General features: G+C 42.4%; 1 protein-coding gene across 2 annotated transcripts; it reads right to left on the bottom strand.

Moving 5' to 3' along the window:
- Window positions 1-1,607: 1,607 nt before the first annotated feature.
- On the bottom strand, window positions 1,608-24,717 carry uggt1 (UDP-glucose glycoprotein glucosyltransferase 1). Of its 2 annotated transcripts, XM_037487204.2 has the most exons (41): window positions 24,646-24,717; window positions 23,616-23,754; window positions 23,374-23,453; window positions 22,960-23,090; window positions 22,767-22,879; window positions 22,507-22,681; window positions 20,897-20,993; window positions 20,726-20,804; window positions 20,386-20,486; window positions 18,225-18,324; window positions 18,067-18,127; window positions 16,569-16,660; window positions 15,928-16,078; window positions 15,029-15,148; window positions 14,851-14,936; window positions 14,358-14,493; window positions 14,052-14,183; window positions 13,515-13,679; window positions 12,711-12,831; window positions 12,129-12,227; window positions 11,960-11,983; window positions 11,353-11,447; window positions 9,863-10,069; window positions 9,612-9,743; window positions 9,331-9,461; window positions 9,134-9,229; window positions 8,855-8,957; window positions 8,660-8,739; window positions 7,663-7,852; window positions 7,188-7,346; window positions 6,955-7,040; window positions 6,794-6,878; window positions 6,138-6,226; window positions 5,872-5,976; window positions 5,663-5,747; window positions 4,371-4,553; window positions 3,846-4,006; window positions 3,369-3,483; window positions 2,755-2,871; window positions 2,475-2,619; window positions 1,608-2,377 (listed from the first exon to the last, which is right to left on the bottom strand). In XM_037487204.2, exons 1-41 carry the CDS (start codon window positions 24,674-24,676, stop codon window positions 2,358-2,360), a joined length of 4,617 nt encoding a protein of 1,538 aa, XP_037343101.2. In that variant the 5' UTR covers window positions 24,677-24,717; the 3' UTR covers window positions 1,608-2,357. The 2 variants fall into 2 exon arrangements, with proteins under 2 accessions (XP_037343101.2, XP_037343102.2); XM_037487205.2 differs by lacking the exon at window positions 11,960-11,983.
- Between the last annotated feature and the right edge of the window lie 1,485 nt (window positions 24,718-26,202).

Here is a 26,202-nt window from a genome sequence, read left to right as displayed (position 1 = left end):
AAATGGAGATGAGGGGGAGTTCCTGAAAGCGAGAAAAGGAAGTAGTGAACCTCTGGCCTCATTTTAAATTCTTGTCACTGGAGAGTTCTGACATCCAGCGCTACGGCCGTGACCTCAAGTGGTGGTTTGTAAAAGGAATAGTTCAAGATTTTTGGGATGAATGTTTTTTCTGTACAGCGAGATGAGATTGCCACCACTCCCCCTGTTTGGTAAACATGTAGCTGCTGGGCTTCCAATGGTGACTACATTTGATCATATGCAATGATTTCCTTTTAAATGGTATTTGTCATTCTGAAATAAAACACACACACACACACACACAGACCGAGCAAGCAGGAAGAAGGTTCATTGGTCTTTGACGCCATCTACATCGAGCAAACAGACGTGGGGGTGCGATCGATCTCATCTCGCTCGCCTCAAGAAAGCAAGAAACCGTACAACTTTTACAACGGAGACGCCGTGCAGGACGTTCGGTGCCGCTGTTCACTGCTCCGAAGTTGGTGGTTTCGACCTCGACGGCCAATAGATGCGAGCCGCTCTGGAGAAGAGAGGAGGAAAAAAAAGAGCGGGGGGCATTTTCTTCCAGCATGTGGACAGAACGTCTCATCGGTCCTCGCGAGCACACCGTCCGCCGTGCTCGTCCATGTCAAAGTCTTTTCTTTTTTTTTTGTTCTTTTTCATATTTTTGTTGTAAATTCACATTGTATATCACTTTTCTGTGTCTCTTCACCGATCTGCATGTGGTGGTGATGAAAGGTGTCGAGTGGTCATCGCTTGCATTCCTGCCGGGCTCGTTGCCCTTTTCAGCTGCAGGGGAAGCACGCGTCGCCGCGTGTGAAGAGAGGAAAAACGCAACCAATCATAAGACCCCGTGCGGTGCGCTTGGCATCGAACATTCTAGTCGGACACCAGATGAAGTGAGAGGAGTTTTGCAATGACGGCTCTGTTGGACACTGTGGACGAATCTCACTAATGTCTAAAGGAAAACAATCAATTTTGCCATTGTTTGTTTTTATTTTAATTCATGTAATCCTTTCCTCGGTTTGTCCTTGTTTGTAGCATTCATTTAAATGTATATTATCTTATTTTCACATTGTTTATAGAAGCCATTACTTAGTTAACTGAATTTGTTGTATCAAAACCTTATTTTAAGTGATTTTTTAAAGAATTGGTGTAAAAATTGAATGTTACCTTTTGTAAAACCTTTTTTCAAATGGATCACAATAAAAGTCTGAAACCTTGTCTGTCATTTTGTGTGAGTCAAGAATCTCAAGGTACTTCACATATTTCAAGCCAAAATATGGAATAAATCTTATATTGTAGATTTGAGTTAGTACTCAAAGGAGTTTTTGTATCTTAATAATTTTTGTCGGAGAAACACACTGGATCACTTCTTAATTGGGGATCTTTATTTAACGAAATATTCTACAGGATGATCCTGACAAATCCATTGACGGGTAACCAAGAAACAAAAGGTTATGTTTAGCTGCTCCTCTCTGTCCTCCGACACAACCGTGTCTTGTCCTTTATTTTAAGCTGCAAGCCACACAAGCTTCAAACATCTTTCCCTGAGAGTCACAGTGGTTTTTGTTATCCACAAACTGGAGATTCAATCACGCGTCCTGGTTTGGTAGATCAAATACCAGATGAGTGTAAACACAAGTGATTTCCCTTTAAGTGTTGTGGGCACGAGCCGTCCTTACACTTGAGAGGGATTTTCAGCATTTTGATTGACCGAAATGTTATAATTGACAAAATTCTTTCTAGTACATCATTTTGGGTAAGCTATTAAACAAATGAAACAAACTGATTAACAGGGAATCATTGGACATCTGTTTGATAAGAGATTGAGCATTTATTCCTTTCTATCTGGATTAAAAAAAATAATAAAAACTACTTGTCCCGGTATTAAGGTGTGAAAATGTATTCAAAGTTAACTATCAATGATTCTTTTACTTCAATATCAACTCGGTTTAAACGATCTAATTGTCCCCTAAACCCAATAATCATTTAGAGGAAGGCTTCAGTTTATTCAGTGAACACGAATCCCTCCAAACAAGAAGGTTTCCTTAAGGTCCTCCTCCCTTTGTGCTGTCACCAGAACCCAGATCAGTGCAAACTCATAGACCGACAAAAAGAGAGCTATATTCATGATTTGCTTCACAAAATACATTCTGCCCACAAACAAAGCTGAAACCAGATCACCTGACACCTCTTCACACATTATAAAAAGGACATAAAACAAAACCGTCTCAACTATTGCGCTGTGGTTTGTAGCGAGTCGGAGCGTCAGGCAGGAGAGGAACCTCTTTAAACAGAGTCCAGTTCACCACCACATCGCAGCTGCTGCAGGATCCTCACAACTCGGTGTGAACATCTGGCAGAGAAACAGACAGATGTTTTTGGGGTTAGAGCAGATGTCTGTTGTTGCTTTTTAGGACTGTGTGTGTGTGTGTGCCAGGAGCATTCAGTACCTGTGCCTTGCGGTTGTTTTGTGGGGTTTATTTTCTCCTTGACGTTGGTCTGCAGGCGTTTAATCTCCTGGTCGTAGTCGCTCCACTCGGCCACGATCCTCACCGCGGCATTCAGCTTGGGCTCTTTGGTCATCGGGTTGTTGCACTGAAATCAGGAAAATAAGGTAACCATCCACAACCTGTCAATAGCTTCCTCTCACTTGGCCTGCGTGCCCTCTAGTGGCCGCGGTGAGCCCCCCCCCCCCGTTACCCATCATCCGAGCATTAGAGCAACGGTTACCAGGTCTATCGTCTTGGCGCTCTTCTTGGTGCTGTCGTCACACCAGGTCTCACACCACAGCCACTCCTGGGGCAGAGACTTTATGGGCACCTGGTGGATCATGTTGTTGGGCAGATCCTGAAGAAAAAAAAAAGAAATAATAAGATGAACGGTGAGAGAATGATGGAGGCAGGCACAGAAACGCTTACACACGAGGAAACAGGGGCTTGTTTGAATCAAACCAGGGGCGAGCACGTCAGGTGGCCTTTTCAAACCTTTAACATCACGATATCGAGGTGGAATGTGCAGACCGGCATTAAAAAAAGGATCTGCTAAGCAGAGCTCACATTCTGCTGCATTTGGAAATTGGAGTTTCAGGTGCGAGAGTCAGCGGGCATGCGATGCATTAACGTTACGTGCTCATGTGGATAGGTGTCGTCTTTTTTAACAATAACAAAAGCTCTTCTTCAAAAACCAGATCTCAGATCTCAGATTAACACAAAGTGAAGGTTTTCACTACAGTGCCTTCTCTCACCAACAAAATCGTCCCTTGAAAACTGGCTGATTCTTTAGAACCAGATCCCAAATGCACATTAAAAAGAAGATGCGGAGAGCGAAGGAAAAGACGGACGGACCTGGTCGAGGTTTGAGAGGCTGTTGGGGTCCTGGCTGAGACCCTGGTACTGTCCTCTGAGACGATCTCCGGCAGCTATTTTCCTGAACTTCTTCAGGTCGATCACATACAGGGCGCTGCAGAGGGTTAACGTCGGGGGCACATGTAATAAGCACCAAGGGAAGAACAATTTATCAAAGAGGAGAGTAAAGGCCGTGATTCATTTGTGGTTCTCCTGAATACTGCGACACACAACACAAATATCAAAAGCTCAATCCTTCAGAGCTTGTGCTACGTGAATGAAGGCGACACGGGTAACAAAGGCTTCACTGACTCCATGATCCACTCCTGTTGTTGCCTTTCAGAATAAAAGCCCTAGACAATATTTAAAAAGGCAGGTATTCTGCACCTCTGCGTCGTTTATTTTGAAGCACACTCGTTGTGTAACGGCCTCAAGAGCGCGTCTGTGTGTGCAAGTGAGCCGTCGGGAGGTGTGTACCTGATGTGGTACCGGCGCCCAGCCAGGTGACTCGCCCAGTAGCCCGACTTCCAGAAGCGGTAGCCGTCCATCTCCCTGCGGCTCTCACAGAATGGAGTGTAGCCGTACGGAGCTCCCTCCAGGTCGAAGTCACGCAGCTCCTTCAGGTCTGTTCGCACAATCTGAACGAGACACAACAGGCAGATGACGTTAAAACGGTGACACTCTTCATTATCAAATACTATGTTGGTCTTTCTGTGCCAAATTGCTATATACATGATTTACCAAATTGAGGAGTCAATAACAGAAGTCAGTTGCATTTTGGCTCATGAAATGAATCATATTTGTTGCAATATTTGTTCACGTTGTAGAGACAGTATGACGTCCCGCTGGATTTAATCCAAACAAATACACTTCTAGTCCCAAGAAATTCCACATTTTCCCTTTCCAGCTATCAGTCAGCTCTTAGTTTATTCATCTCCTTTTTTCTATTCCCTCAGTATATAATCTGAAAAGTAAAAAGATATTGTGACAGAGGAGCCAAACCTGGTCAGCGTCCACAAACAGGATCTTGTCCACGGCGAGAGGAAACAGCACGTCCAGGAACAGGATCTTGTAGCCCCAGATGATCCTCTGCTTCTCCGTCTGCTGGTGTAACCAGCGGGGCCACTTGTACTGGACCAGCTCATACTGGAAACCATATTGCTTTGCCATGTGGGGGATGAACTCCTGCAAAATGGTTACACACAAGAGGCTTTTCAAGGAATAACTCAAAACAATATAAAGACATACACAATTGGCCAAATTAGACATGTAACTGCTCAATCCGATGTGAACTAGGGTTAAAGGTCACAGCCGGGATACCAACGTCTGACACAAAAAGTAAGGTTTCTTAGATCTGAAAACACCACAAACTACCGCAGGAATAATCTGGAACCAATCTTAAAGAACGAAGAATCATCTGAGAATAATATTCTGTAAATATCAAAATAAAGAGAGCAATCTGTGATGCTTCAATACTGAAGTAAGGTTAAAATAGACAAACATTTTTTCAAGGTGTGTTTGCTCATTTCTTTGGTTTCAATTGACTAATTTAGATTTACAATCCTTTATTTCATTTTATTACGACCAGCTGTATTTTACCAGAAGTCTTTTGCTACAATTACATACAAAATAGAGGGTTGGCCAAATTGTTAATTCTTCTGATTATCTATTCAACTCGAGTACTCCTTAATCAACACACTTTGAAGAAAGGTTGTCCCCTGTAATTTCATCCCGACACAAACATTAGACCTGAGCTGAATGGGTTTTAATGGCTGTAATTTAGTACAATATGAATGAAATTATATTATTATCATTATCTCTGCCAGGACGATCACGTGATGGTGTATTTTAGTGCATTTCTAATCTCTCATTTGGCTGCAGCAAACTGTCATATATTGGGTGGTCGGACATGGCTTCCTGCTGCATGGCTGCTGATAACACAGCAGAGTGCAGCTTAGCGCACACAGCCACTGTGAAACAAGCGCCTGAATTCATTCAACTGGAGCTATTAAGTAGTAAAGTATGGAAATTACTTGAGTGGGAATCTGAGGTAACTAACAAAAAAAGACAGAAAGCTATTTATTCTGCAGGAAGAGGAGGCTGACACCTAAAAACAGAGTTAAAAAAGATGAATGAGCCCAGAAACACGGTGCAGTCTTCTCATTCATCAGGAGGAAAAATCCGATCCCTGCGTTGGGTTTCACGCTGATTTCCATCTGACGACCGTCAGACAATGTGCTCATCTGTGATAATTGGCCAGCTAGTCTTTTTTCATTTTCAATTAAAGATCCTACCTTAAACGTCGGTGACAGGTAGTTCTTGAGGAACCAGAACTTGACGGGAGTTTTGGTGTTTTTCAGAACTGACAGCATCATAATCCTGGGAGGAAAGAAAGGAGGAAAACACTGATGGCAACACGACGAGAACAAAGGTTTTCAAACAAAGCTCCCATAAGAAGTGTTACTTTCCATCTACTTTGGCTTTTTGTTTGCCTGGCGCTCACCTGAGGAAGCGCTCATACAGATGCCCCGAGGCCACCGAGAAGATGTTGATCACGTCGTCCTTCTCCTGCTTTAACTCCTCCGTCTTTGCTGCCCCTGTGAACCCTCTGAAAGACAAATAAACAAAGTGTTTACAAAAAAGAAAATAGCTCATTCAAAAGAGCTCTGACAAGAGCCAGTCATTGTTTTATTATTGAGTAATACACGGCACTGTTTCGAAGAGTCGCTGAGTGATCAGCTCACAGTAACTTTTGAATCAAAGCTGTACCTGGTGAGAGATTTCCAGAAGCCAGCGTCATTTTCCTCGGTCACGTCACTCAGCAGCTCCTCATTGAACTTGTCCGGTTTCTTCTGGACCTGATCAATCATTTAGAACCAAGTAAGTTGAATAAACCATGTTAAAGTGGAATCTATCCTGTCGATATTATCTGGCTCCGATTCTAAATTTTATACAAGATACATTTTCAAAATGTTAAATCAGAAAATAATTCATTGAAGACATTGTGGTAAATATGTAATTAAGCAACTAAGTTTTGGGCTTTTAAGAAAAGAATGCTTTGCAAATGCTCCGAGAGGAAGGAAATTCATTAAGAATGTCTTTTAGACTTTTAGAATAAACACAAACAAATAGATATGTGGAATTAAGTTTCACATCTTTATGTTTTTTTGTTTTTTTTGTTAATCTCTCCGTGAATTAATCTCTAGTTTTAAGCATTTCATTTTTTAATATTTGTGTCCTTGTTTACTTCTCATTTAGCCCTGCAACAGACTTGGAAATATACCTTTGCTCAAAAAGTGTGAAATAACAATAACAAGTAAATGTCTCTGTATTTGTTCTGCATGCTTACGGCTTCTCACAGACTGAAAGCACACATTCCTATCACCGTTTCCGTGTTATTGTAGCAGGCGGTCGGGTGAACCGACCTTGACTTTAATGATTCTGCTCTTGAAGGTGTTCAGAACGACAACAATGTCGTCAGACTCGGCAGGCGAGTCCGTGCCCTCGTGGCTGCAACAGGAGAAAAGCGAATGAGCCAACGAGAACATCCGAGAGACACAATGCGGCCGGTCCTTCATGTTCCCACCTGTACATCTTGTAAATCTCCTCAGAGCGTCCTTTCCTCATCTTCAGGATCCAGGCGCCCGGGTTTGCCTTCAGCTGAAAGTAACCCTACAGCACAGAACATGAGAGACTACCGGTGTTTGTGGCCATTATAATATATCTACTAAATAAGAGAGAGCTTTAAAACATTATCGAACCGCCACAATAAGCCACTGTCCCCTCTAAAGTGTTTCCGAGTTCTCATCTGTAACTAACCAGGTTCGCCATGACGATTGTATCCATGATGACGGGGTCGGAGGCCGTTCCCAGGGTGAACTGGAGGCCTCGTGGCGGCTGGCCGGAGCTGACGTCAAAACAATGGCCTTCCAATAAAAGGTGCTCCAACTCGTACTCTGCAGCTACAATATTCTCCACCTGCAGGCACACCCGGACGAGTCGACTTTACTTCTTGCAGCTTGTAACACAAACACATTAGTAGTGGCTGCCAAACACAAGGTCTTCCCAAAGAGGAGACCTTGGAAGAAATCTGAGGAGCAATAATTCAACCCGTTTGGACAATTGAATGTGCAAGCATTAAAATAAATTAAGCTCAAAGAGGATTACAATGAGAGTACAAAAACACATTAATGGGATGCTCACGCCTTCTGAAATGCCCTCACCAACATATTATGAATACAGTTCATTCCCAAATACAGATCCTGATCGCACCCAGAGGGACTCGTGGCTTTACCTCCTCCAGGTAGATGTTGTCCAGGTCGTAGCGGGTGCGCACGGACTCCACCATCCAGCTCTCCGGAGTGTTGATGTTCAGGGTGAAGAGAGGAGACTGAGGCATGTCCAGGAACCTGGCCAAGGGGCCGGGAGAGAAACTCCCGTCAGCCTGGATCACCACCTCCGGCTCCAACACGTGGCGGTAGAAACTGGAACGAAACACAAGGAGCAGTCGTGACATTTTAATAATACTATAAAACAGACTGCGTTAAAAAGGTTAAAGGACATCCGGCTGTACGATGTTTGGCGTTTATAGTGTGCGAGACCAGTTGAAAGGTCCCTCGTGTCATTGTGTCGGAAACAAAGAAATTCTTATTAAAAACAGAGCAAATTTAATCAAACTCCCAAATAACAGTATTATGTTTCGGAAAACTATGGAAATGGTTTTCATACGTGTCCGAGCTGCACTGATTAGTCATTAGTCATCAACTACTGAACCGCCACAAAAGTCATCTTTTTTGTCTATAAACCAGTTAAGTATAAAACTGAATATCTGAAAAAATAAAACATTTACGCTTTAAGAAACTTGGATTGACAATTTTAATTATTTAATTGTGGTATTTATTTACAGCCCTAGTCCCCAAACAAACAAGAAAAGATGTTTCCTGCTGCTAGAGGACCGAAACTAATTAATTCGATTAATTACACTAATTACATGATTTGTCACAATTTCAAGCAAACATGTTCATCGTGTGAAACTGACATCTTTTTAAATGCTTCTGGTTGGAGGGACAGAAAAGAAAATGTGTGTACTGAAAAACAAGAGTTTATAATTATGAGTCCCCAAAATGACACTGAACTGAAGCTCTGAGCATACAGTGACGATGACGTGATGATGGTTGACTGGCACACAGACATCCAGTATGATGATGTTTTAAGGACTTCTAGCCAGAGAAAGCAGAAAGCTCCGTTCACTGGAGCATTCCTGTTGAAACCAAGAAAGGTTCAGTTCTCACCTCTTGAGCGGCATATCTGACAGTTTGGATTGGCAGTTCATAAAGACCCGTAGGTTGATGTTTACCAGCTGGGTCAGAACCTGCAGGGGGAGAAATGTCCAAGAGGCGGTGAGGTCAGGTAAAAAAAACAAAAAACGCCTTTGCACAGTGTCAAATAAATCAAGTGGAGCCATCAGGCTCAAGGTTGAAACCCACCAACAGTAGAGGAGCGAGTTTCTGTGCGTCCCTGGTTACCGGATCTACCACGGCAACAACGTCAAAGTACACCTCGCCCTCCTTAGGGCGGATCTTCACAGCACTGTCAATCATGAGCAAAGCAACGGTCAAGTAAAGACAATTCAATTAATTTTTTTTGTTTCTAGCTGAAGAGGACAACTAGTTATTCTGTATTTACAATAAATGACCTATTTTATAATTTTTTTGCCTTGTACTTGACCCTCAGGCAAGAAGGCTTCCTTGTATAAATCACTTTACCTGTGGCGGTCATCGGCAAAGTCATATTCAACGCGGGCCTCTCCTTTAGGCTGAGAGGAGAGCAGAGAGTCCACCTTCATCACGAGGTCGCTGGCCCTGAGAGAAAGCCTGCATTAATATTCATTGCCACTACAGCAGACTCCAATACCGTTACCTGTGATTTAAAAAGCCACAGGTGCAATAATTAAATAAAATACCTGTCTTCCTCAATCCCGAATTGTTGTACTTTGCTTTTGATTCGTTCTCCGGATGTTTTCAAGATGATGCTCTCTAAAAGCAGGAAGTCATCCTGGTTAAACAACTCGTCTTCTTCGAGTGGACCGATGATCTGTAAATAAGAGAAAAAAAGTGTTGACCGGATTTCTACGGTAACTGTGCGAAAAAGGCAGATATGATTCATGGATATAAATTGTATTTCTTTAAGAATCACTTATATCTTCAGATACAGTGAGGAATAAGAAACGAGACTTTAACTCACTCTTCCGTTGCTGATGACGGCTTTTTGTCCTTTCCTCAGTTTGAGCACGTCTCGGCAGTAGGCCGCGTGTGAGAGCAGGAAGTCAAATTTGGCCCCCTCGTATGCGTCCTTGAACAACGACACATCCATACCCTGAAGAGAACAAACACACTTGTAGGCAGCGACTAAAGCATTTTGAGCGGTTAGTTCAAAAACCCGGTGAAAAATCCCGATCCGCAGGGATGAAGGCGTCTCCCCGCCGGCCGCCTCACCCCGACAGCCAGCTCCCCGACGTCGGCTCCCTGCTGCAGGGTCGCGGCGGTCTCCTCTTTGGCCAGCTTGGTGATGAAGTTCTTGGCGTTGTTGGCGGACTGCGTCTGCATGGCGGCCCAGATCGCTCGGGCCACGCGGCTCGTCTCGGCCGCCGGCGCCGCCGCCGGGTTGTTGATGGTCCCCAGGCGCACGTTGTTGCTGGTTTTCTGCGGCGGAGCGAGGGAGTGTTAGTCAGCGATTTGTCGCTGCTTTGAGAGCAGAGTGAGGAAGCGGAGGATGGTGATGAGTTCCAAACACAAGAGAGAAATGAAAATCAACAGGAACGCATCATTAATTGAATTCAAACACACAATCTTTTTCAGATTCTGGTCAAGGTTGATTCTGCTTCTCAGTTTTAGGGCCCTTGGTGTTTTTCTGATTTTATTCATTGGTGCACACCTTCACTTACTCACCACACCATCTGCTCGCTTGACTAGCACGGAGACATGAGCCGTCAGCTCTTCTGCCCTCGTCTTCGAGGCTCTCTCCCACGGGACACTCTCAATATCCTCGCTCTTCAAACTGCTTCATCACCCTTTTCAAACTAGGGAATTTGGTCTGAATATATTTCTTGAGTTTTGCATTTGTGATGGTTTGTACTGTATTAAGTTATGTTAATGTATGTTACTGTTGTGTGTGATTTTAGGACATCTTGATATATTTCTGCTTGTTTTATCCGTCTATTAACGTACAATTATTACCGTACCACCATCAAGATGTCCCGTATTTAATTGTACTATTTACCTACACTGGCTTAACGTGTATTCTACATTTTTGCAGGATAGTAGGGCCAAGACAATTGATTCAAATGAATAGCAAAAACATTTACATTACCATCATCATTAAGGCAAATGTATGTACGTTCATGAATCAATCCTTATTGATTAGATTATTTTAGATTCTTCCATTGCTTTGTGTTACAAATGAAAAGATTCTTAATTTGTTCTGTGCACAAATATTGAATTGTGAGAACGCAGTTATTTTAGTTAGAGTACAGAACAAAGCTTCCTGGGATCTCGTTGTGGAGTTGTGATTTTCCTGGCCGAGTCCTTCCCGAATCACGTCATGAGGACGAGCCCTCTGTGCCTGCATTATGCACGGCCAAAGAGGCGTGGCCTAACGCGCAAAACGCCTTCTCTTTCGGGGTAGAGGGGTCACTGACGGGACTTAGAGGAGAGGAGACGCTTAGCGTTGAATGTAAATATAGAACAGCATTACTGGACTCAGCATGACACCATTTTGTTCGATGAAAATGAGTGTTTGACGGAGGGATGGTGCTGCTTTAATGAGTAAGTGCTCGCCTAATAACTCAGAGGTTAAAGCTTCACTGCGGACCCGGCTTTCCCACACTTTACTTTGTTTCTTAGTAATCAATCATTTTTGACAAAAATAGGTTATGTTAAACTAAGGTCTAGCCTAAGGAGGATGTGTATAAAAATGGATTCCGTACCATGTGTCTGATGGCGTCATAAAGGAGCTGACGTCCGGAGGGATGGTCAAAGTCTCCGACCACCCAGAAGGTCACAGGGCGGATGTAGCCATCGTCTGACAACCACAGAGGAGGGAACAGATTAAGGTGATGAGGTGGTGTGACACCTGAAGGCTAAGGAGGAGAGCCACAATGTTTTGTTGAAGATAAAGTCTCTATACGAGTCGCATACTGGGCTGCAAGAAAAAAAAAAAAAAAAAAGGACAGAAGCGTCTACATTCCTGTAGACAATAATCCTCTCCAAAGATGTTCAAGCGTTTTTTTTTTTAAATCTCATTCTCCATGCAGGTGGAACAAATAGATCATGCTCCTCTAAAAATGGGGAAAAGACTATGTTAGAACTAAGCGAGCATCATGTAAACACAGTTGGAGGTGCTTATATTTCAGGCCCTTAAAAAACAACCATCACATGCTGGATTAGTGATTTGTTTCCTTGGAGAAATAGATCACAGATTGACGACTGATGGCAAATCCATCTAAACACGACCGGCAGTGTGGTTCACAAAAAAGAGGAAAAAAAGAGCGAGTGAGAAGGAGATGAAATAATGTGGAGGAAAAGGGTGATTACCATGCCTGTTGGTGGTGGTCATCCCTGATGGAGGGACATTTATAAATCACATGAGGAGGAGGACAGAGGGAGAATACACGAAGGAAGATTTTAGACTTGAAGGGGACTAAATTCTTAAGTGTTTGAGTTTGATTCTCAAACCAGAAGTGTGTGAGGCCTTCAGTGGTACCTTTCTTAGTCATGTAGTTCATGCTGTTGGCCACAGCAGTGTTCTTCTCTTTGGTGTCGAGAGTCGAGAAGCGAGCGTAATCGTCGATAAAGTAATTGTCTGTAAGGAGTTAAAAAAACAACTGTAAATCAGGTAGTAAATATGTACGCATGTGAACAGGTGTAACACAAAGCTAAAAGTGATCAAACTGCGACGTGATGATGGAAGAGGACCCACTCTGACAAAGAAATTGTGAAGAAACCTCTAAATGTTTTCACTTTGTGGATTAAATGTTGTCCTGCGCGCACTTATATTATAATATTAGAAAACCATATAAGTGAAAATATTAATTAATATAGGAAAAGATCAATATTGAGAGCCTGATATTTTTCATTTACTTCCCACTTGACCTCATTTAATGTTGAAGTTTCTGGTACTAATGGTGTGTTTCAAGTTTCCTTCAATACAACATGATGTTCATTTAGTAAATGATGACGTAACTTCAAAACAATGGGTTACGTCACAATGACCTGATCAACTTCTCATATGATCATTAGGGGCCGATAATGGCTGAACAAAATGAGTGTATGCAGGTGTACTCACTGGTATCAGACAGGTCCAGGTAAGTCCTGCTGGTGGACAGCACCCTGGGGTTGATGCGAGGAACCACGTTGGGCTGATTCATGATGAAGTCCACAACGTCATGATCTGTGGCCAGCTCCCCCTGCGAGACACAGGAGCACAGATTCAAGATGTTAGAGGGATGCAGAGCCAGACGGCATGCAGAGACTAGTGCGTCAACCTTTTCAGACCCATATCACTGGTGCTTGGGTATCCGTTTAAAAGTCTTCTACTATTAAATCGTGAAAACGGACAAAACCAGACTGATGACTAAGAACATGTTCGCCACTTGAACTAACGCAGTAAATAACTAACTGTGCTTTACAACCTCACAAAACAGAAGGCTTTTGAAAATGAAATAAACACATTCAAACATTAGACCTTTCACAGTGCTGGACTGGCATTACAACAGGAACGCATGGCCGATGGCATGCTCACACAGATCCAACCTATCAATCACTTGAACTGAAAGAGCGGGTCCTTGCAAAAATGAACTCTCATCCCAAACAATTTATCATGAGTTATCCACTTACCTAAATTTTCTTTCAAATAAACTACTTAGTTGCAAATTTAAAAAACAACTTTACCCCAACCCCACAAATAACTACAGCCACTGGTGGTGTTCTCTGTCTCAGGAAACACAGAACCTGTTCCTTGTTCTACAGCCATTTGTTGATGAGAGTTTACCATTTCTTAAAGTGTGTGTGTGTGTGTGTGTGTGTGTGTGTGTGTGTGTGTGTGTGTGTGTGTGTGTGCGTGCGTGTTTGTGTGCGCGCCCCAACTGACCAGGTACACGGCCCTCTGGTAGAAGGAGGTGGTCTCCAGGATCTTCTGCATGGTGACCGTCTCCAGCTCGTCCGGGTCCAGCTGCTCACGCTGGTACGGTATGCCGTTGTACATGACCACAGGCAGCGGGCCCACCCCCGTCTGCTTATAGTACGCACCTCCTTCCTGGAAGAGGAGAAGCGACGAGGTGTTACTTTAATTGCGTCAGATTTACCACCTAAAAAAAATGTGTTTTTGTGGTGTTAAAGTCTGTACATTGGCTCCAAGTAAGACTACTTACTACTATTGGTTGACTATAAATAGCTTACAGAGCCACTTATTTGGAATAACCTCATCCAACGAACCTTAAAATGAGTTCTAATTTTAAAAACAACCACTTTGTCATTTTGGGTTTCCTTTCTGGCATGAACTTAGATGGGAAGACTGATACCACCCTCGTGTCCATGCAGTAACATGAAGCCAATGAAAGGGTAACAAGCATGGCCTGTAACTGATAATACCCACAAAATGATCCACATCCCATTCAGACCATCTCACCTTCCTGTTGCTGTCGTAGCTGGAGTCGGCTCCCAGGACGCTGCTGACTTCCACGTAGGGGAACCTCTTCTCCAGCACTTTCACCACATCCCCGACGCTCAACTTTCCACCGACGGGCACCCGGTTGAAGATCTGGAAGGCCGAAAGACAACAGGAACGGACGAGTAGAAGAGAGGTGCAAAAAAGAAAAAGAGTAGGAGGAAAAGTTATGAATTAAACAACAATTTCTTTAGGGCTGCTGGTGTAAAACCTGGTCTCATTATATCACAGCAGGTGTTTTAACCAGTTTGTGGAAGGTTGACTCACCGAGATGACGGCTTCAAAAGCACTCTGACTGTCCACCTCGTCGCTGATGTAGTTGTAGGCTCGGGCCAGCGCCACACCTGCATCCTGCATACCGTCTATGTCATCTTCATCTGACACCACAAACACCAGCCCTATCCTAAAAGCACACGACGCGTCGTTCCTCAAAACAGACTCGAGTGTGTTCGTTGGACAGTTAAAATGCAGAGTGTGCGCCGTCTGCTTCATCAGTATTCAAACAAGCGGACCATCCCAAGACGCCACATGCAGGGCGGCATCAAAGGTCTCCTCACACGAGCCTGACAAAACTCTTAAATCAAAACGGACTTAACAACGCGCATGACTGCACAAGCTCTTTTTAGATTTTGCCGTTTTTGTTTTTTAAAAGCAATTAAATAGCTTGAATAGCGATGTAACTCACATTTACAATTAAATATTCTCGTCTCTCGATGGGTTCTGGCGGGTTTACGGCACATCCCACATGACACTGACAAACCTGAGCGGGATGTTGTTTGCGTAGAACATCTCTGCAACACTCAGCAGCTCAACAGCGTTCTCCTGACGGGGGTCCAGAATGATCACCTGCAAATCAAACACACACATTGATATTCTTTTCACAATGAGTCGGATCCATTTGGATTCCAAGGAGGGTGATTATTCAGGTATTGACGAACCAGATTGTGGAAGTTCTTGCGGATCTGCCGGATGACTCCGGGGAATGTGGGTCGGAGCAGCTCCTGCACGTTGTAAGGCCACGAGCTATACCTGTGGTCGGTTTCCAAGTTGTTAATCCACTAAAGAAAGGGAAATGGAAGAGGAAGAGGAAATGTTTGAGAGGAACTCCCTGAACCCAACAGCAGGTCATTGTCAATAGGAAATCATATTTTACTGAAGGTAGCTGAAAACAAGAGAGACAATTAGTGATGGTTCTTACTTTTTATTAATCATTTTGATCTATGTAATGTCTTGAAATCCCAAATCCTGTCCAAACAGCCTAAACACAATAGTATGTGGTTTGCAGAAAGGCACCAGAGAATATTTGCTATTTTGGTTTCATGAATGACTTCGACAATGAGCCGATCACCCAGTGGTGGAAAGTAATGAACCTGTAACATTCAAATGATGCGCACATTAATTTTAACCCAATTGCATAATACTGTGTGTATTAGTCTGAGATCAGTCATTCTGCACATCGAGTACTTTTATTCTACTAATCTGGTGCTGAGAATTTTTGTAAGTGTTTACTTTTGAGTGAATATTCCACCAAAGCGAAAATAAAAACTGTTGAATGGTTTTGTCAATTCTAATCTTTTTTAATTTTTTCAACACTAGTAAACACGCATCAATAAAGCTATTCAGACTCAATCACTATCCAGACTCTTATTTGAGCGGAATTCAATATAAATTGGAGTACTTAGAAGGTTACAAATTTTATTTTTGTTTGGCTGCACAATACAAATCTGTCCAGTAGCAACAGATTTCTTTTCCACACGTAAAAAGCCAGATTACAGATTCCCTGCAGTAGGAATGCAGGAAGCAGAGCGGACAGTGAAACACAAGCACGTTTTCTTACGTTGATGGCAGGGTTACGGATGTCGACAGCGTAGTCCGAGTCGGCGGGCTGCACGTTGAGCTTCAGAATGTCGTGGATGAAGGGCGTGTCGATGTGCAGAGAGCGCAGACCCTCCATCACCCTCGCCTCACTGCGCAGAACCTCAAACACACTGCAGGGGACACGGGAATGGTCATATTCAGAAAATGTACACATTTTAACACTTTTGCAGCTGAAACAATTCAATTAGCTCACAGAATAAAAAGTAATTACTATTTTCTGAAATATTTATTGTAATTTTCCGGTTCATAATTAGCAGTTTATTCTTTCGACTGCAAGGAAACTTTATTTAAGGTAAATAATTTCATCATCCTCCTGCAGCAAGGAAACACAAACATCGCGCAATATAATCGATCAAATCTCAACGGAGGTTTCAAAAACAATTTAGCTTCATCTTTTGGTAGAAATAGGTGAAAACTTTGAATGTTTAAAACCATATGTAGATCTTAGGTATTTAACCAAAACAGGATTATTAAGTTACATATTGTGATGAAAATGAGTGGAATTGAACCAAAATAAACGGCATGGCAACTAACAGTTTGATAATATACTGTCTAATAAAAGTGGATAAATATTGTGTGTTTGAGTGTGCGTATGTGTACCTGAAGATGTCTTGTGTGTCCAGATCTACGTGCAGCCCGTTGATGAACAGGGCTGAATCCCCAGGCTGCAGGCCCAGAGTCCCTTTGAAAAACTACAGAGACAGGAACGTTAACACAAGTAAACTGTTCACATCAAGACCCGAGACTCCCGCGGAGTAGACTGACGCACAGCGTAGCAGGTAGCACCAAAGCCCGGCGTCACCAGGTCAATTACATCGTACAACGAGAAGCAACAGGCAACATGAAGCCGTAATAAGGGAAGCGTACAGCTCCCCTTATTAGCACTGACAGATCTGTTTAAAGACGGTCTGTTTGGAGCCATCAAACCCCCCCACTAAACAAATCTAATTATTGGTGCGCAATCCAGAGAAGCTGTGTGCGTATGTGTGTGTCTGCACATGACAAAAGAAAACCTCAAAGTTGTTCAGATCTCATTACAGGAAGACAAAGACATCAGATTATTCATACCACTGACACAGGACCGTGGTGACACAAGACATAACACAAATGGTGTGCATCCCTTTGTGTGTGTGTGTGTGTTTGTGTGAGAGAGAGGGAGAGAGAAATGCCGTATGCAAGTGCATGTGTCCAAACTACTTCAATCAATAATCATTTCGCACTGCAGGACTCAGTGCGCCTGCTGAATGAATCGCCGATTCAGTAATTAGGACGTTTGGTGCTCTGCTCTTCCCCCCCCCCTCCCCCTCCCCCCGCCTCATCCATCCGCCTAAACTCCTGTCTGCACACCGAGATAATGTGAGCACAGTTTAAGGAGGGAGGGGGAAAAAATATTCAACAAGAAAAGGAGTGATTAGTTATTCCATGAACAGGGCGAAGCCAGACGAGTTGTCAGGGACTGAATGCTTTTCAAGTCAGATGTTGTTTACAATTCCTCACATAATAAAAGGTGAGAGGAACCAAAGGAAAACAGCAAGGCCCGTTCTCATCTTTGGATATTTCCCTACAGGCGGCTCTGAGGTGGAAAGTGTGTGGTTGAGCGCGTATGCTTCTTTATTTTTCCCCACAATTAGATTAGATTGGGAAACAGCTAAACTTAAATTATCGGTGACCACCGGACAACACAATAAGCTGGATAGCTATGTTGGATAGAGGCAAGACTGGAATTAATCAAGTCACTATCCAGGTTCCTATTGCAACGCAGCAACAATTACAAAAACATCTACAGAAAAATGCAGCAAAGGTCAATGGACATTTCCATCCACTTCATTCTCAATAAATTCCTGTAAAGTCAAAAGTAACAAGGCATTGACACAATTGACAAGTGATCTCTAGGTAGCAAACATATATTGTATTCCTATAACTTATTAATTATTAAAACCACATAAATGAGCCCTTCTGAAAATAGTCCAACTAATTGCATTATTTGTTCCTGTTCAAGTCATCTCTGGTTACAAAGTCTCTTCATGGGAAGAAAGGCTAATTTCCATTTGACAAACCGGTGTGTTCATAAAGACGGCGTTAGAGAGATCAAACAAACCTTTTGGTTATCACCAATCTCTTTGCGGATCTCAGAATTGACCACAGTTTTAGTGATGGACCTGTGAGGGGAAAAGAGTGAACTGTAAGACTGCAGACGTGTCAATATCTGTGCGAACTAAAACGTCTTACTGTGATATACTGCGGGATCTTCTTTACCTGGCTTTGGTGGGGAAGTTCTGACTGAGGTCTTTCATGACGGTGAGGGCTTCAACAGCGGGAGCAGCGAGAATGCGAGCTGCTGTCTGGAAACTCAGATCTATGAAAGAAAACGGGAGAAGAATACAAATGAGAATGAAATCGGTGGACAAAAGCAGAGAGGAAGGAAAGACACACACACATACACAGGGGCAGAGAAACTAAGAAAAAGAGCGAGTTTTGACTAAATAAAGGATGAGCAGTCTGTACTTTGAATAAACTCAAAGAGCAGACACTCAAGTTTCAAAAGAATTAAGGTTATTACACTTCATCCTGGAGAAGGACGTGAATGTCCGAGCATCACCTTAAGGGGACACCGTCTGCTCCTCAAAAATATATCTTGTCAAGCCATCTAATTGTTGTTATTTCATTCGGGACCAAACCGGTGCTTCTACCCACCGATGCCGGACCAAGTGTTCATGTCAGGATTAAGAATATCAACACATGTAAGCACTTAGAAGTGCTGGAGACGAGCAGCGCAGTGGGGACTCTTTCAAATGCAGCGAGCATCGCCGTAATGGTGCTGCAGCCCGTGTGATTACTGGCCCCTGGAGGTCTCCCTCCCTTTGTAAACAGGCTGAGATAATGAGCCCCCGGTGGGGTAGAAGATAAAGACGGATGCCCACATGACGCGCTTGACAGCGGAGTTCAACCCGGGTCTCTCCTCCGCTCACGTCCTTTAATCGCCACAGTGAGAGCGGCCTCGTTCCTCCACCCGCAGACAGACATTTGCACGCGGAAACCCATAAACCAGCCATTTGTTTTTGTTGAGTTACCTGTGAAAGTGTGTTTGAGTACTGGATTTTATGCTGCATCAGACATTGCACTCGTGTCTTTGAGATATTACGGCTCAAAAGGTATCCGGATCGCTTGCAGCCTTTTATAACAGACACATCTTACCGCAGCGAGTTTTATTTGCGGATGGTGGGGTCTCACTGTTTAAGGGAACAGAAGCTGACATTAAGTTTTATCTGTTCATTAATGATCGGTGCATTAAGTGGAATAAATCAAACTAATGAAACAAGCTGCGGCACATCAAGGAGCAGAATGCTAATTCTCTCTGTGTAATTAGTTAGAACCTCGAATGCTTCTTGCACCTCATGGAATGATCACAAAAAAATCATACAAAAATAAATCAAAGCTGAACCATAACAGTTAAGTCCAACAATTTAAAGTTTCATTGGTGCACAGAAAACTAGAAACATCATTCATTATTACATCAAGGGGATCGCCATTGCTCCATTTAGGTCATTCCACCATGACTGAAACAATCAAATAGGTCGTTCCATGTTTATGCGGTGTGTCTTGTGCATCATATTTTATCACATTAAAGATATTAAAGTATTAAGATCTTTTACTGAAGGTGAGGCAATCAAAAGTTTGACATTCTCCATCTTAAATTGAAAATTGATTTCATAATCAATAAAACATACACTGCACATTTCAGTATCCTCAGGGGATCCCGCCTTCTAAGTCGTACTCAAGTAAAAACACAGAGGTATTATCTGCTAAATATTAAACTGGTTATGCCAAAGCACGGGTATTGTATTAAATATCGAATTGCAATAATGTAAGAATAGTTTGTCAGGGTGGACATGTTTGCTAAAAAAATAAATAATAAAATGTTCTTTCGACCCAGTCTGACTTAATCCTACATGTTTGGTAGAATTGGGGAGGTGAAGCAGGGAATCTGTGAAATTGTTCCAAAAGATTTATTTTGAATAGACCGTAGAGTAGAAAAGAAGAAAAAAAAGTATTTTGAATGGGGGATTTTTTCTATTAGAAATAATTATTTGTTGTCAACTCTGGCAATGGATACAGAGGCATGTCCGAGTCCTCCAGGGCACATTTACAGGATCATAAACATCGATATGGTTAAAACATCAGTGACAGGAAAATTGCCTTCAGGTGTAAGCTGAGGAAATGCTGAACTCGGGTGGTTAAAGGGCCGACGAGACACTGGCTGTGTCATTTCTACTTATTTGTTTCAATTCATAAAATGGATGTAACGCTGTCATTCTAACATGGACCGTTTGTATCTACATATCCAGAAATGTTAAAGCAGGAAGCGGAATAAAAACAGAAACATTGCAGGAGAATATGATTTGGAGAAGAGACCCACCTTGCATCTGCCAGACTTTCAGGGGTGCCATGTCATTGGTGCTTTCCACCAAATGTTTCCTCAACTCCTTTAACTGCTCTTTCAGCTCTGGATAAACTGTCCTGGTGAAAGAAACAAAAAGCATGAGCAGAAAAAGTGAGAGTAACAGCCACGTGTCCTAATTGCTCATTTAGAGCGAGTTTTCAGATTTACATATTGATCTGTTCACGTTAAGGTTTGTCTATGCGACACAAAGGCTTTACGGTCAGCACTTAGAGGGGAAAGAGAGGAGGAGAGAGGCTTGGCCGGTGTGAGCGTGATGCTCTTCCTGGAGCTAATCCGAGCTTTGAGGGTCACTCACTTCAGTTTACCAAACAGGAACCCCTGGACCTCGTCCACGGGATCGTTCTCTCCCATCACTGTAGCGTTGCCCTCCGCCCCTGAAACCACAATCGATGAACTTCACACGAGGACTCCTCTGGGATTGCACCACGGTGGGCACGCGTGTATCGACGGTGTGCGTTGTGCGTACCCTGGACTTGTGTGTCGTCCTTCGCTTTGTATTCCTGGCTTTTGATGGCCAGCTCCACTCCGTAGCCCGACAAATAGACTTTCCTCTTGCTCGGATTCTGGAGGAAGCATCGTAAGAAGATGAGAGGGAGAAGTTGTACTTCACAGGTGCTTTAGATTCTTCAAGTGCCTCGATGCACCACTTGTTTTATTAATGTGATAGTGACATTTAAAAAAAGGCCCAGACGGTAGTATTTGATGTCAGCGACACTTCGTGAACTCAACAATGTTTTCACTCTTTTTTTTTTTTTTTTGGCCCGAGTGGCTTCTAAAAGGGTCTGTAAATTTCTCTGTGTACATCTTCGTCTGTGTTGTAAAACAAAATATGCATCACAAACAAATGTGCCTGCACAGCTACTCAAAAAAACAGCTTTTGCTTGCCAAGTGCTGAAGACATTAACTGTAACCCTGATTGGCCTCCCAGCTTTCAAGTAAAACTAAAAAGGGTTACGACCTCTCTGGCGCATAAGACTTCATGGCTAACAGAGATGGCAAGAATAATTTAGCATGATTACAGTAGGAAGGCAAACAAATGGGCTCGGGGAGAAGCAATTCAACTTCAACCCCACATGACAAATTTGAGAAATATGTTTTATCTCAGGTGGAAATGAGGCGGCCGAATAAACTACAGAGCTGCTCTCAAATACAACAGACGTGCAGCAGCCTGCTTCATGTTGCCCAACAGGTACAACCAGTGAAGGTGGTTGTGGGGCGTTGTGCCTGTTGTTTGTGATGCATCTTTTGTCTACTCGCCATGCCAGCAGTGGATGATGATAATAATATTAGATATATATATATTAGTGCTGTCAGTTAAACGTGTTATTAATGACGTTAATGCAAACCCATTTTAACCGCGAGATTAACATTTTCTTAAAACAGGGGAGTGGATGACTGTTGTCTGAAAATGTCAACGGCTGGTCGGTTTGAGTGGCTGCTGAAAGCAAAGAAGTAGAAGGCTTACCTTTTATTGGTAACCTGTTACGGTTCATTGTTTCTGAAATAAGAGGCCTGACTGCTTTGTTCACAGCAAACTTGAAAATATTAAGCAATGGTTTTAACTGCACTATAGGCTGAGTCCTTTTTCACCTGAAATATGTATTTTGTACCATCCTGTTTGGCAATGTTGTTTTTCAGTAAAATAAAAAATTTGCATAAAGGAAGCCAATAGACTTTTCCATTTTGATAAGAGCATTAAAATGAAAATTATGGAAAAAAAAGAAATGAAGGAACATTGCGATTAATTTTGAGTTAACTATGACATAAATGTAATTAATCGTGATATTTTAATTGTTTGACAGCACTAATATATATACTGTATATATAATATTATTACGTAACTTGCTGGTTAGAGAAACTGGGATTTTTAAGGACAATAATCAATTTGTACCTTTTAGCAATATTTGTATTACTTTTATGTAAATATTTTATATTTATTCATTTAAAAAATATTTTATATTTATATTTTATATTTGTATATATTCTTTCTTTTACAGCAGCCGCGCCATTGTGTACTGCATTCACCATTCAAAGTTAATCTCTAACACAGAAGTGACACACAGAAGTGACACATACCGCTACGTAATGGCGGAGCACATAAGTCGCCAGGCCTTCGTAGACTTTGGATGATATGACTTGGTGAAGCGTCTGGAAATCCGCCTTGCCAAACTCGGCGTACAGAATGACAACAGGAGCTTCTGGATTTGATCCTGGGTATTGGTGATCGCCTTTGAAAAGGAACGGCTTTGGCCTGAAAGAGACGGCGAGGACATTTAAATGTACTCATTTGACTGGTTTACCGACCTGGTGTCTGAATTGAACGGGTCTGTAATTACCTCGAAAGTGCGGTTTTTAACAATGCCGCTAAACCTTCTTCATCACAGGTCTTCTCTCCGTGGACGCTGAAAAAGGCGGAGCAGCCAGCTGGAGGAGGCTCATTGGACGCAATCTAAAAATAAGAAAATCACATTCAGTCCTCACCAGCATGTGCAGGCCCACAAACCCAAAATCAAAGCATCCTCCTGGTACCTGCTGGAAGGAGTGCACTGTCGAAGAGTAGGCTCTCAGGGAGAGGGCGAACTTGAGCATGTTCACCTGGACGGAGCTGAGCAAGGCACGAGCTTTCTTTACAATCAGGTCATAGTAGGCCTGATCCGTGTCTGTGTGAACCAAAAACAAAAGTAATGTGTCAACATCGTTGGTTCTATTTCACTCTGTTGAACGGTTTTATATTTTTAAATCTGTATGGAAGTTGTGCTTTAACTGTCTTTACATGGACAGGGATGCAAAAAAACTACAGCTTTGTTTTATCGTGTTACAACTCGCAAAAGTGTTTGGCAAAAACACTGACACTGCAAGATGCATTTCATACACATTATTAATTCAGCTGCAGAGACTAAAAGTGAGAATTAGTCAAGTGTGTCTGAAGCTGCTTTTGTTCACCATCATGCTCTCCTTGAATGTTCTGATTGGCCTCCACAAAGTCCCAGAACTTCTCTTGGCTCTCCTCTGCCAGAAACTCACTGAAGAAGAAAAAGACGGCTCAAGGATGCATCAGTGAGACAGGCATTTTATGGACATCCTTTGTGATGATCCCACATGCAGGGCTTTGATCTGCTTATTCACTGCTTCTGAAATGTAATGCAGCCATATGGGTGCTACTGCTTAGCAGCACGGTATCGTACCTGGCCTCCAGCAGCAGAGGGGTATCGGGCCATTTGGTTGTGAGGGTGGTGGTTACAGCCTTGGAGTCTGCACCCCCAGATACTGCAGACAGCAGTGACAGCAGCAGGACGCAGAGAAGCCACATCCTCAAGCCCACACCTGGGGAAGAGTGGAGGGGTTGGTGGCAAATGAGTTGGAGTCATGGGGGAAAGCTCAGTTATGTTTAAATATGGCAAAAAAAGCCTTTGGGGTGACACATGGGCATATACTAATATGTGAAACTGCACACAAAGCCCACCACTATTACTACTAATTTATGTCACCCAAATGAAATATTTTAGTCAATTATTGAAGTTTTTGTTTTCTACATATGTTTGATTTGTTTGAACAGCGGAGCCCACGGCGAACACCTTACATTTATTTGCTTAATTAGTCAGAGAAACAAAAGTGAATCAGGTTTAGAGCTACACATTCTCACGCGTGTTAGTAAATGACTCATCTTTGCATATAGTCTGCCGGAAAAGATGTAACGTGAGAGTGAAGGCAACTCGAGTCAGCATAATGGCACTGTCACGCGTTTTTTGTTTTGTTTTCTGAAACCGAACGCAATGTTAAGGCGATCTCACATCAAGTGTAAACAAAAAGCAAAACCATCTCTGACCAATCGGGAGCTTTAGCGTGGCTCCTGCGTCCAATGAGCGCTTCGTTCGTATATCCGGATCGTTTCAATGACAATCCTCAGAGCTGTTCAATCTAAAGTAGTGTGACTGTGATATGTTCAAGCGGCCTTTACACCCAAGAACGTTTACATCCAGAAACCTTTAAGCGCTGGTGAATCACGGCAAGCTAACGCTTCCTTAAAATTGACGTTAGCCTAAAGACGTAGTAAGCTAGCTAACTCTTGCCACAGAACAAGGGAAACCAATCAATATTCACTTGTTTCTGGTTAGTCACTGTCAGCTTGTGTCACACTATAAAAACATTACAAATGCGCTTCAGATAGAGTCGTTTACAGTTGCATCACATAAATAATGAATTATATATTCTCACCGAAGCCGGCTCCGTAGCTTCTTGCAGTCATGGTGCAGTGAGGAGTGGGTGGGTCCTTTTAGACAGAATAGGTAACCACAGAGCTGCCTGTTCAAAATGACTCAATCCTCCCAGACAGTAAGTTAGTCAATGATGCTATTTGGGATGGAATCATTACTGATTAGTGATGAATTCTCCAAACATTAAACTAAGAACCAACACGGCAACGTGACTTGAAAACAAAATAGTCCATTTCAGCCAGAAATAATTAAAGTATGTGGAACCTGAACCTAACCTAACCTGACCTAACAACCATGCCTTCTTCCAAAAAACATAATGTTATTTAAATATGATATAGCCAATATTTGTAGGCAACAAATGTTTTGAATGGTTGAACTGACATTATTATTTATAATTTAGATCATTATAAATGTTATTACGTTACAAATATAATATGTATGTCAAGCTGTTGTGAGTTTAAGGAAAACCCAGACCGTGAAAATACTTTATACTGTGCTATTTCAGTCATTCTTAACATTAAAATCATACACCAGTGTCTGTCCAGCTATAAATCAGGGCAGGTGTCATCTTTATGGAGTTGGTCCATTGACACTTCATTAGCAGCAGGCCTCTATATGGCTTCCTGGAAAATTGTTTGAGGTATGACAGCCCTTATGGATGTGAAACAAATAATATCTCCGTGATGGAGTTTTTACGGTTTATGGTGCAGCTTTACAAGATCATTACATTCTTATGTAAATCATTTTTAAAGAGAGGAGTCCATATAAAGCAACACAGTAATGGTTTGTGAATGAAAGTGTGGATTAGCATACAGATCGTAGCATTTATTACACATTCTTTAGTATATGTCTTAAGATGAAGTCAATCAAATAAACACTCATATATAAAACTGAGCTGCATAATATAATATATGTCATGGTATGAATTACATTTTAGGAGGGATTCAACATTTAAATGGAGAAAAATGAGAGAAGATATGTTTTATTTAACTGTGGGCATGTAGATATGTTTATTGCTGCCACACTAATTTTTCCACCCCACGCTGTCAAGGTGATCCGTATATATTCCAGACCTAATTTGAGGAAACAGCACATGAATGCAAATGAACGTAGCTGTATGCATGGTGCGATAGCCATGGGAAATAAATCCTGTATTTAGAATAAGCCAAAGCTGTCCCTTTGGTGAACAGTATTTATTATGCTGTAATGAAAAAGTAGAAACTGAAATCACTCTCATTTAGCAAAAGGCACCTGGGATTCTTGGGGTTCATTTCATGTAAAGCTTTACCTGAGTTTGCGTGATAGGCTGTATCTTTTTTTCCCTTGGGGCAGATTAGAAAAAGTGTCTACCTGTTGTTTGGTGTTGATAAAAGAAGATGAAAGGCACAGGCAACTTTGTCCCAGGGTGTGGTGGCATGCATCTTTCTTTTTTTCCCTTTACTCGCTCTGCGGCCTAAATTAAATTGGACAGCTGATCCTCCAGAGGGAGTAGTTCCAGGGTTTGATTTAACATTATATAAAAAGCAGCGACATTAATTATCCAGCTGGAGTTGACCTT

The sequence above is a fragment of the Pungitius pungitius genome, chromosome 14, assembly GCF_949316345.1.
Source record: "Pungitius pungitius chromosome 14, fPunPun2.1, whole genome shotgun sequence".
NCBI classification, from domain to species: domain Eukaryota; kingdom Metazoa; phylum Chordata; class Actinopteri; order Perciformes; family Gasterosteidae; genus Pungitius; species Pungitius pungitius.
This window is presented reverse-complemented; position numbering and strand designations above follow the sequence as displayed.

Bases quoted from the DNA above. Each gene is read 5' to 3' on its own strand.
- uggt1 (XM_037487204.2), bottom strand. From the start codon at position 24,676: ATGACTGCAAGAAGCTACGGAGCCGGCTTCG. The intron at 23,454-23,615 runs GTACGATACCGT...TTTCTTCTTCAG, and splicing joins CCTCTGCTGCTGGAGGCCAG to TGAGTTTCTGGCAGAGGAGA. The intron at 22,682-22,766 runs GTAATTACAGAC...CGTCTCTTTCAG, and splicing joins TTAAAAACCGCACTTTCGAG to GCCAAAGCCGTTCCTTTTCA.